The sequence below is a fragment of the Danio rerio genome, chromosome 8, assembly GCF_052040795.2.
Source record: "Danio rerio strain M-AB ecotype USA chromosome 8, GRCz13ab, whole genome shotgun sequence".
NCBI lineage: Eukaryota > Metazoa > Chordata > Actinopteri > Cypriniformes > Danionidae > Danio > Danio rerio.
The window spans coordinates 6,675,001-6,688,391 of record NC_141028.1 but is presented as its reverse complement, the minus strand read 5'-3'; the positions used below and the strand labels follow the sequence as shown (position 1 = coordinate 6,688,391).

The following is a 13,391-nucleotide window of genomic DNA, read 5'->3' as shown; positions in this document are numbered from 1 at the left end:
CTTAATTTACTTTTAATTATATGTTATTTTTAATAATTAATAATATTCATCTTTGTGAAGACATTAATCATGTTAATGATTTCTCACAGTAGTTGTCAACAATGATTTAACAAGTTAGATAAATATCAATATGCAACACTTCATTTGTCTGTAATTGTTTTTAAAGTATATATATAACTTAAAGTAATTTTCAAATTCACATCAATGCAAGTGTGATTTAAAAAGAATACATATAAAAATATTAGATGCAGCTTACTCTTATGTGGTGTTATGGTGAGCTATTTTGAGCCATGTTGGTGACCCCTGATGTAGATTATCACACGATATTATACCACTTACCGTTGTTAGTGTCACCATATATTCTCTCAAATCCTTTATTAGAGTCCGCTGTTTATATATAATAAAGCTTACTCACCGAAGACAGCCTTTAATCGATCAATAAACACTTTTATTCTGTGACAGAGCTCCCTCGTGTGGTTTTATCGTGAGCGCATTGAAAGCGCAAATGAGGTTTGAGATAAACCAGAGAACGCAGAGGGCGCATGCGTGGTGTTCACATCCGGAAGTGTTTTGTTTATAATCTCATGCTGGACCTACACAAACTGACCTAAGGACGACTTTACTCAATTCTAGCTAAAATGACTTAATATTTTGTCTCGAGCTTCAAGATAAAACGTCAACAGACTCTTCTGCAATATCAGGTTCAAGGTAATTTATCAAAATAATTAGGTAGACGTGCTATATTGATAAGTAGGCTACATTTGACGTGTGTTTCTGCTTTGACATTATTGGGGAACGTTAAAGTTGGTTTCATATTTGCACATTCAACCTTTATATAACTTTCATTCAAAATATACCTTCAGAAAATTATTCATTGCTAATTCTACACATGGATATCATATTATTAGCCAATGGCTACAAAAGTACAACATTGTTTACAGTCAATTAAATAGTGCAGTGATTCTCAAACTTTTTTCACTAAGTACCACCTCAGAAAAAAATGTCTCTCCAAGTACCACCATAATATATTGAAATGCAGTAGCGTAGTATGCCTAATTAAGCAGCCAAAGCTCTGCACTGTGCAAAAATGAGGCAGATTAATTTCTATTATTAGGAATATTTATTATTGTCAGCCATTTTAAACATAATAAATAGCTTGAACGTTAACACTGCACTATGCGTATACAATATACAATAGCTGTTCAACATTTTTACAGCAGCATAAATTCCCTAATCAGGGAAAGAAAACTGAAAACATTTACGCAGTTCCTAATGATAATAACAGAGCAACATATCACTTTACATATCACTTTACATTAATTTAGACCTAAAGCGAACAAATGTATATTTTTGATTATTCATGTCATTGTCTCCCTAGTAAATAAACTTATTATTTAAAATAAAAGAAATATTATGTTGAAAAAAGGTGTTTACAACTACAGTTTTCTTGTTTTGACACATTAGAATATGTCGCAAAGAAAATTAAAAAACAAAAAATTATAACCGGTCCATTAGTGTTTAGCCCTTTATAAATCTAAAATTTGATTCATAATGGTCTTAAAAACTTTGTAATTAAAATATCCAAAAATGATGTTTTCAAAATGCAAATTAAAATGAAGCAATGTATTTTTTTATAAAGACAGAAGCATCAAACTAAAGCTTTTTAACATAACCACATTGCCAAAAAATGTGGGGTGCAGTTTCCAAATGCAAAGAACAGGAGCCATTTATATCAGTATTCTTTTTTAATTAACTGATTAACTGTTATTTGTAACAAAAGATTTGTGAGTTAATGACCAAATTCTTTCTCATTTAGGAAATCTAACATTTTTTACAATAGGTAATAGAGCTAGGCTTGAAAACAACTTGGTTAAAAAAAGAGTCTGTAATCAATATTCAAAGTAGCTTGGTCAACAATTTAGAGACTGTGTCACAAGCTGTCACTGTTCAAAAATAAACAAATGTGCGAATATAAAACCAACCCCTGCTTAAAAAAAACAGCTTATGCTGGTAAGGTATGTTTTTATGCTGGTCTTGCTTGTTTCAATGCTGGTCCTGCTCGTCTCAATGCTGGTCCTGCTCGTCTCAATGCTGGTCCTGCTCGTCTCAATGCTGGTCCTGCTCGTCTCAATGCTGGTCCTGCTCGTCTCAATGCTGGTCCTGCTTGTCTCAATGCTGGTTTTGCTGGTCTCAATGTTGGTCTTGCTGGTCTCAATGCTGGTCAGGAGCAGCATTGAGACCAGCAAAACCAACATTGAGACCAGCACTGAAACCAGCAAGACCAGCATTGAGACCAGCAAGACCAGCATACCAGCATTGATACATACCTTACTAGCATATGCTGTTTTTTTCAGCAGGGACTTTACCTCAGTTTTACATTAATGATGCTGAAGTAGCAGATTAGTAATAGATTAGAGCAGGAATATGTTTGATTATTATTTTCATTTGTGTGTTTTTGTGACGTGCTTTTGAATCATAGTGGAAAAACCTCAACAAAGTGAGAAGATGCCTGCTCGAAGCACTATAAACAGTGGAGTCAGATACTCCAAACTAGCCAGTGATGATGATGGATACATTGATCTCCAGGTGAGAGAATTTTCATATTTATTCACTTCAGTTCATGATTCAATGGTGTTTACTTCAATTTTAGCACTTGTCATATAGCATATCTTCGGTATACTGTACAACCATTTTTGAGGTAATAAATGTATTTTTTGTGTTCAGAATATTTCTCAAACTGTCTAAAATTGAGGTAAAGTTGGTCTTTTTTTCGCACAGTTGTTCATTCAAGTGACAACTCTCGACATTATATTGTTTACCATGCTATGTTGAATATTCGGTCTGAAATCACATGCAAGTATGACTTCAAAATAACATTAGCATCATTTAATTGAATGAATAATGTTGTACTTTGATAGTCATTGGTTGATAATATGATTTCACTATTTAGAATTTGCGAAGAACACTTTTCTGAAGTTATATTATTAAGGAGGAAGTCCAAATGTGTGGACATAATACCAACTTTACCTCGATATAATATTAGCACTAGGGCTGTGCGATTAATCGAAATCCATTCGAAACACTGCGATTAATCACAAAAGGCTGTGATATGTATGTATGTTTGTATGTATATATATATATGTGTATATATATATATATATATATATGTAAATATATACATATATTTATATACATATATACATATATTTATATATATATATATATATATATATATATATATATATATATATATATAAATATATATATATATATATATATATATATATATATATATATATATATATATATATAAATATATATATATATATTTATATATATATATATATATATATATATATATATATAAAAATATATATATAAATATATTTATATATATATATATATATATATATATATATATATATATATATATATATATATATATATATATATATATATATATTTATATATATATATATATATATATTTATATATATATATATATATATATATATATTTATATATATATATATATATATATATATATATATATATATATATATATATATATATATATATATAAATATATTTATATATATATAAATATATATATATATATATATATATATATATATATATATATATTTATATATATATATATAAATATATTTTTATATATATATATATATATATATATATATATATATATTTATATATATATATATTTATTTATATATATATATATATATATATATACATATATATATATATATATATATATATATATATATATATATATATATATATATATATATATATATATATATATATATATATATATATAAATAATGCAATGTATCACAAGAAAACCATCCACAAAATATCATGATATGTGTAAATGAAGAGGGAAAATGCATCAAAAACTAATAAGATGTATTTCTTTCATTAACAGCACGTATATTTTGTGGAATTGTTTTCGATCCTCCATTACAAGAAGCACCCCCTCTTGTACCATCATGCCATCTAAGCGATAAACGGTAGCAGTGCAAGGCCGATGAATTCCCTATTTTTTTTGTAGACCTGATAATTGACCAAAACCAGGTGGTTACTTGTTTTTCTAGTCTGTCTTTATACGGCCAATTTAACCAATAAATAAAAGACTATTTACAAATTAAAATAAAAGAAATTACAGTCTGAAATTTGAATGAATGTTGCAATGTTATACTGTTCAAGTTCAAATTCTACTTATATTATCATATGTACATGCTATAACAACATAGGGTGTGTATCAGATTGACGTGGGTTTAAAATATTTTAAAAAAGGATTTATTTTTAGGTTTCCACAATAAAGTTCCACTGAGAAACGGACATTTCAAATCATAATTTTTTTGAAAATAAAATGTCAAAACTACTTTTTTGAAATAATGTTAAGTATGCGGACGTCTGAATGTGCAAATATGAAAATCAAATTAACAAAAATAAAATATAAGTGATATATTGTTTAAAAATTAAAACAACATTCTGACCTGAGTGCTTATTAAATATATAGAATAATAAGGATCATAGTAAATTGCATGTTTTAAATGAATGATGATCAAAAGACTAATAAGTGGAGTTTATTTATTTATTTATTTTTTTTTATTAGAATATTCAAAGATCATACAAATACAAGAAAACATCAACAAATAACAAATACAAAGCAACAAAACAAAAGCAAAACAAAAACAACAACAATATAGTCAGGTACTGGTATGTGCGTGAGTGTGCGTGAGTGTGCGTGGGTGTGCGTGTGTGTGTGTGTGTGTATGCATGTAAAGGTAACTTGGAGTGGAGTTTATTTATAAACTAATTTTGAGAGGATCACATGCTTGACCACGGCTGGTCCTGCATCAGTTAACACATGATGCACCAATCAGACGATTCCTAACTTACTATAAATGACCAGAGTTTCTCACCTCAGTTATCTTCGTCTTGAAGACTCCACCCTTTCACCCCTACTTTTCCGCCCTTTTTCCTTGATAGGTGGCACACGGCCAATTGGTTAGCTCTGTTCCCTCACAGCAAGAATGTCACTGGTTCAAGTCCTCACCAGGCCAGTCGACATTTCTGTGTGGAGTTTACATGTTCTCCCCGTGCTTGCATGGGTTTCCCCTGGGTTACCTGGTTTCCTACCACAGTCCAAAAACATGCAATACAAGTTAATTCACCAAACCAAATTGCACCATAGATAAGCTCCTAATCAGCAGTATATCTCTCCATAACAATCCCTAATTTGTCATTAGCCATAAATAAGCAGGGGGGTTCTTGAGATCTGCCTGAGCTCAAACTCCCCTCACCCTACAACAGGAGGGAGCATCAGGCTCGAGGATCTGATGAGCTCGGGGCTCTCCATGCCAAACACGCTTTATAATGGTCACACTTTACAATAATGTTCATTAGTTAATGTTAATTAATGCATTTACTAACATGCACAAACAATGAACAATACATTTACCACTGTATTTGTTCATGTTAGTTAACGTTAGTTAATGAAAATACGTTAATTCATTGTTAGTTCATGTTAACTCATGGTGCATTAACTAATGTTAACAAACATGGACTTGGATGTTAATAATGCATTAGTAAATGTTTAATTATGATTAATAAATGCTGTACATGTGTTGTTCATGATTAGTTCATGTTAGTAAATGCATTAACTAATGAACCTTATTGTAAAGTGTTACCTTTATAATCAATCGTCAGCTAAGTGTGAACTCTTGAATAAGTATATTTGAGGCCAAACTGTGAGCCCTAAATAAAGTTATCAAATAATTTGTTTCAAAGATATTTTGCTATATAAAATATAGTTATAGTGCATGACTTTTTAGCGGGTAAATCATGATAAAAGTGTTTCTTTTTTTTCTTAAAATAAAATAACATGCAAGACACACTGTCATGTACTGTACAAAAAACATTAATGCATTTATTACTTAAATTTACATTCAGATATTTATTATCTTGCCTAATATTATAACTATTATTTATAAATAATATTGTAATACATATTATATTTATAAATGATTCAATGTTTATATCACTGATTCGATGCAAATCCAAAGTTCAATGCATTGTTCATATTTTACTGAACATGTATGATACTCTCTGCTCTGATTTTTAATTCTGCATTTGTAATATTGAGCAATTTCCCCCCCTCTCTTCAGTTTAAGAGGAGTCCACCTAAAGTCCCGTATAAAGCGATCGCCCTGGCAACCGGCCTCTTCCTCATCGGCTCCATACTGATCATCATCGGGTCTCTCCTGTTAGCAGGATACTTTGAAGTTAATGATGTGAGTGCAACAGCATATTATTACAGCTTTATGCCTTGCTTTCATGCTCTGCTTCTGCCTTTATTCTGCTTCTAGAGAAGTCCTCCATGCATTTATTAGTGCAAGCGTGCATTCATTTGATTGTTGTTTTATGGATTTTATTTGCAGTGAAAATTCAGTTCTCACTTTGTTTCATCACTACCACTGTTTTGTTGACACAATGTTGAGAGATTACAGTGTGTTCTTGCTGTGCGGCACCTGATGTGGAGATTAATCCCCCAGAAAGATGCTCAGCATTAGTAACAGCTCTTAAGAAACCCCTCCACCTGCAATCTGCCCTTTTCTCGAGTTAGTCCAGATAATAGAGCTGTGTTTAGATCACAGACGTGGGAGAATCCGCCTGGATATCCACACTGGTGCTTACTGTTAAAAGAGCAGAGACTGCATGCAGGCTGAAACAATCTAAGATTTAGGATTTTCCTACACTCACACTGCACTATAAAATGCCTCAAAGGACTATTTATTTATGGAACTTTGTTATTTTAATGTGTTTCACAGCATTTTTATTAGCCTTTGTTTTGAATATGTGAATGATGTTTACATGTTTTTGTTGTTTTGAAAAAAGAAATATTTATTCCGTAAGATGACGTCAGTATGAGTTTTGTCAGTTTTATTATTTTCTGTTTTCTGTTTTCTGTTTTTATTATTTTCGTCATCAATTTGGCATCATTTTTGTAACACTGTAAAACAATAATTATATGTTTACAGTACTGTGATGGTTGTGTTTAGGTTTTGGGTAAACGTTAATGAAATACAATGGGAAACTTAATGAATAATATAAATAATTCCTGTTAACTTCTGGCCACAGCCGTGTCTGATCTAGCAACAGCCCTGTTTTATGACCAAAACAAAACATATTTATTCACAAAGTGTTTATTCGGATGTCAGACCAGTGTTTAAACAAAACGATAAAAGAACAAAAGCATTTCAAACTGATATTAAAGCACTTTAAAAAAAAAAGCTGTATCAGCCTGGATTCTAACCCACTATCCCTGCATGATAGTCAGGAACCCTAACCGCTCTACTAATGCCTAGTTCACACTAAAGGATTTTAAGCCTGATTTGAGCCCGATTTGGAAGTTAACGAGCTCGCCGACAGATCGGGCTGTGATCGGGAAGAAATCTGCGGGTGCTCGGCGCTCGCCGCTCTTTATGTGTGAACTACTGAACAACGCATCAATGAGGCTCGCTGACACGTCGCCGACACCTCGCAGACGGAAATCCAACATTCAGCATGCTAAATATTCCAGAGCAGTCGGCCAACTCAACCCCACGTGTGGTCAGATGTAGTGACGAGCTACAGCCAATGAGAGAGCATATCAGCATGAGCTGAATGCCTGTGTTTTCAGGAGCTCAGCAGAAACATCTGTGATTGGTCAGAATGGGCATCGGTGCACTGGCTTCATTCTGCGTTAGCACAGACATGAGAGGAGGATATATTAACAGTGGAACTAGAATTCTGTAACTATTAGAATTGCCATACTGCTCATTCTGACGGTTCTTATATGAAACGCTATATTGTCACAACATATTTACAATTAAAGCTTCTATTGAGATATTAAAATTAAGCTTTGAATGTCTGGCATCATATTTAATGACACCATTACCCTAAAAATATAATATTTTTTTGGTAATACAGCCTATAAATATGTAGTTAAGATACTAAAACACTTAAAAGCTTGGCTTTCATTTTCACTTTCAAACAGGAGCTATTTAACAGCACATAATATGCTGTTTTGAAAGATATCTGAAGTAAATTGATGTTTTTGCCATCAGAAAGTTTTGTTTATGTTAGCAGGAAGTTGTCAGGCAAGAAAATGCACACATATTTAAAGTCACAGTGAAAAGTATCAGACATGCATGCAGTCATTTTGACCAATATGGTAATTTAAGGCAGAAATGCTCAGTTCTTTACTGTTTTGTAATAAAAAAATAACAATGTCAGAAAGAAATACACTGATAGTTAGAAAACGGCAGGGTGTTATAAATATGTTAGTTTTATTTCAAAGAGTTATAAAATTACAAAAATTAAAAACTCTCTGTGTATCTATCCACTCAAACCTTGCAGATGAGTGATTAATCCGCTCATAAATCAGCTGATTTGACGATGTTTTTAAATGCTTTCTCTAAAGGTTGAAAAGCTGTCAGTGATGTCATCAGCACGCAAGCAGCCAATAGTGTTCAGCTTTTTCTGACGACTCCTCCCTCAAATTTTCATTGGCTGTGGTTTGGTAGCTTGAATGAGCTGATGGGGAATGAAATGTTGTCAGATCATGTAGTGTGTGACCCCCCTCTTGTGGATCGTTCACGGAGTGTTGCGTAGTGTGAACACCACAGAGATCAAAAGACACTAAGTCAAGTCATGTAGTGTGAACAGCACAGCGATCTGCTGATGTTTAAAATCCTGTAGTGTGAACTAGGCTTAAATCACTTGAAAATTCGATTCTACAATGTGGGGTTTAATACTTCAATTTGTAGACTGTTCTTAACTGAAGCTGTTTCAGTACAATACATAAATTACCACTAGGTGTCACCGTAGAGTGGGGTTTCGAAACGTTTTGAAGCTTCGACACATTTGCTTCGACTTTCAGTGATTCATGAGGCCTCGCTTTGCCCACCAACACCCTGTCCTCCAAACCCATTGATGTTGTGGATCTGGGGCCTCATAAAGACTTGCGTTGAAATCGCACAAAGCTGTAAATGTGCTTATGCAGTAAAATATTCAGATGTATGAAACACTGCGTACGCGGAATCACACGCATATTCTCTTTGTATATCCGAATTAACGTTAAACTGAGCGTATGTGCACGAGCGCAAAACCCCTCCCTGCCTCCTCCCTCCTTGCCTTGATCATTTCTGACAGCTGATTCCAGCAGCAGGGGCACTTTTAATAGCTGAAGGCTGATTCACCCTGCTTTGACTGAACTCTTGGAATTTCTAGTTTATATGATCCTGAAGATCTGAGTGATCTGTTAGGTTTGTATTCATTGAGCGTATCTGTAATGTATTTAGGTCCCAGGCCATTTAGTGATTTACAGACCAGTAGTAATACTTTTAAATCTATTCTGAATGTGACTGGGAGCCTGTGTAAAGACCTGAGGACAGGTGTGATGTGCTCTGATTTTCTGCTTCTGGTTAAAATTCTGGCAGCAGAGTTCTGGATGAGCTGCAACTGTCTGACTGTCTTTTTCTGAAGGCTAGTGAGGAGTCCACTACAGTAATCCACTCTGCTGCTGATAAAAGCATGAACAAGTTTCTTTCAGTCCTTACTGGAAACAAAGCATTTAATTCCAGCAATGTTTTTACAGATGATAATATGCTGATTTACTTACGGCTTTGACATGACTACTGAAACTCAGATCTGACTAAAATAAAGAAGCAGCTATTTTTGCTGTGTTTGACCCTGTGTTTGTTTGTGTGTGTCTCTCAGCACCGCGATCGCACCATCCCTGTGCTGATTATTGGGATCCTGGTCTTTCTTCCGGGCTTTTACCACCTGCGCATCGCCTATTACGCCTCCAAGGGTTATCGAGGTTATTCCTATGATGACATCCCAGACTTTGACGACTGACAGAGATCTCAGCCTGTGTTCCGGCACTGCCGCCGGTGTGTCAAAAACTCCTGACAGGCTCATTTCTTACACATCTATAGACTGAGAAGGTGAAGTCATGAACTAGAGGTTTCGTGTGAGCAAAATCACTGTATTATAGATTAAATGACACTATATGTGTTACAGGGAACAAAGCCTGAAACAAAAAAAAAATGTCTCAAAACATGCCACATGTTATTTCATAACATATATTTGCAAACCCCATAGTAATCCATTAAATAAATAAATAATATATATATATATATATATATATATATATATATATATATATATATATATATATATATATATATATATATATATATATATATATATATATATACACAATCTGGTGTATATGGTGGATTTTTTTTTTTTGACCAGTTCTAAAGAACATACTCATGTGTTTAACATTACAGTTTCAAACCACCCTTGAAATTGAAAGCAAAATAATTTGGTTTTTAAATTTGAATAAATGTGATTTGAATAAAGCATAATTTCCATGTTTAATATGTGATGTCATGCTACTGTATTTAACTTATTGATGCATAATATATTCATGCCTGTGATCTTATGGCCATTGCATAGAAATGCTTTATGAATAAATAATTAGTTTTAAACCGAATGCTTATTGTTTTCATGGCTAAAAGGGCCTTTGAGGGAGCATCTGTGGAAATATTTGGACAAAAATAATAATTGAAAAACATTTTATTCTAATAAATGAAGAGAAATAATAAAGTAAACTATTATACAGTAAATTAATTGTTTAAAATGTATTATACATACATGTATATATATATATATATATATATATATATATATATATATATATATATATATATATATACACCCTCACAAACACACACACACTACCTGACAAAAGTCTTGTCGTTGACTCCAATTGTGAGAGCAACAAATAATAACTTGACTTCTAGTTGATCATTTGTAAAAGTGGCAGTAAGTTTCTGTTGAATAATTTGTTGAACTGCATCCCAGTCATCACTAATACTGCAGAAGATCTACTGGAATCAGCTTGGACCCAAGAGTCTCACACAAATCAGTCAAGTTTGGTGAAGGAAAAATTATGGTTTGGGGTTACATTCAGTATGGGGGCGTGCGAGAGATCTGCAGAATGGACGGCAACATCAACAGCCTGAGGTATCAAGATATTTGTGCTGCCCATTACATTACAAACCACAGGAGAGGGCAAATTGTTCAGCAGGATAGCGCTCCTTCTCATACTTCAGCCTCCACATCAAAGTTCCTGAAAGCAAAGAAGGTCAAGGGGCTCCAGTATTGGCCAGCCAAGTCACCAGACATGAACATTATTGAGCATGTCTGGGGTAAGATGAAGGAGGAGGCATTGAAGATGAATCCAATGAATCTTGATGAACTCTGGAAGTCCTGCAGCTTTCTTTGCCATTCCAGATGAGTTTATTAATCAGTGATTTGAGTCATTGCAGAGATGTATGGATGCAGTCCTACAAGCTCATGATGGAGTCAGACACAATATTCATTCTGTTTCCTCTGCAGCATGACTTTATTTTCTATACTGGACATTATTTCTGTTCAGTGACACAACTTTTGTTTCAGCAAAGTCAGACTTTACTGTCCTAATTAAATCATTAATAAGCAAGGCATGATCATATTTTATTGTGGTCAAATAGGCGTAATCTAGAGGCCTTTACCTTTCATATAAGACACTTCTGATACCAAATGATCAACTAGAAGTCAAGATATTATTTGTTGTTTCTAAAACTTGGATAGGCGACAAGACTTTTGCTATTATTTAAAAAAATCACAGTTGATCAGCAAGATAAAAACGTGATTAGAACATGTAAATAGATGTATGTAAATAATAAATAATTTATGCTAATAGGTAGTTTAATAATGTAACAAATATTTTGCATATATTTAAGTATTTTTTTCAGTAATTAACTTTTTTATTTGTGTGTATTTTACATTTCTAATATAAATTTTCTTTATGCAAAAAATAAAACAAAACAAATAAATACATATTTGTTTAGGACATTCCCATTGTATGATAGGAATCTCTTCCACGAAAATATTTGGCATTTTTTGGGCGTATGTGCCATGATTATAATACTGCTGTTGTAAAAACCCCTGGATAGATCGTTGTCAGGTTTTTTGTTTTTATTCTGATGATAAATTGACGTTCACTGTAATTGTTTTGGTGGTGAAATTGCGCCCTCGTGTGGATCATAAATGAGCTTACACTAAAATTACACCAGTGCAATTATTTTGTTATATAAAAAACAAATAATCATATTTTAAGACCAGGAAATAACTGAGATACGACAATATATTTATTTCCTAAACTGAATATAATATCTGGTGAGAAAATATATAGAATATTTCTGAAATAGGAAACAGATGCTTGTCTGTCCAGTTTTGTTTTAACTTGTAAATCTAAAGAGTCACCAAAACTATTTTGTTCTCATTCTGAAATGCGTATAAACAGCATATATTACACAATAGCTTATCTAAAAATTAGTTTTCAGATTTTTAAATTGTATTTGATATTAAAATCCCATATTAGTCTGCAGTGAGGTCTGATGTAACAGGTGTTTGTTAAAATTACAATCTAATGTTTAGATGTTTAATAAATCCATACATTTAAAGTTTATGTTGTTCAAAAGCACACAACACAATAATTGGATTTTAAAACACGACTATATCAGTCATCAGGATTAAACAAAAATAATGAAATAAATAATTAAATTAAATTAAATCGCTGTAAACTGATTTTTTTTGTAATATATACATATATTTTAAAGATAAAAATTCTCCCATGATCAATCATAAGAAAGAAAGCAAGAGAGAGTATTGTTCTGTATTTATTAAAAATTATAATTGTGTTTTTTTCTGTAAATGTATTGTATAATCACTTTACAATATTGTTTGTTATTTAGGCTATATAATCTAAAATGTTTTGACAAAAAAATTAATAAAAACAAAAAAAAAGTAATGCCAATAAAGCTCTTTTAAATTTAATTGAATTGAGAGAGAGTGAGTTTATATCAGATTGTGTCTTTGTAGCAGCACAATACATTAATTCCCGTCGCATAAAGAGAGGAGACCAACAAAAACATCAGTGATGCGCTTGCAAACACTCACACACGCACCTAGATTATTATAAATTGTATTTTTATTTATTATTGCTGTTTAATCCATAAATGCTGGATTTTAAATGTACAGTTTGTTCTGATTTATTTTTTATTTGTATTTATATTTTATTATTATTATTATACAATTTATTATATTATATATATATATTATATATTATATTTATATATATTATATATATTATTATATTATATATATTCCGCTGTGGTGACCCCAGATTAATAAAGGGACTAAGCCAACAAGAAAATGAATGAATGAATGATATATTGAATTATAATATGATATATTAA

The 13,391-nt window shown here is 32.0% G+C and overlaps 1 protein-coding gene across 2 annotated transcripts; it reads left to right on the top strand.

Moving 5' to 3' along the window:
• Positions 1-546: 546 nt before the first annotated feature.
• Positions 547-10,579, top strand: tmem230b (transmembrane protein 230b). 2 transcript variants are annotated; one of them, XR_015496736.1, is made up of 5 exons: positions 547-708; positions 2,480-2,586; positions 6,201-6,326; positions 9,796-10,216; positions 10,299-10,579. XR_015496736.1 is itself a non-coding variant. In NM_001102640.1 (4 exon segments), coding segments are annotated over 3 exon segments (348 nt in total). In that variant the 5' UTR covers positions 597-708; positions 2,480-2,505; the 3' UTR covers positions 9,937-10,464.
• The last annotated feature ends 2,812 nt before the right edge of the window (positions 10,580-13,391 follow it).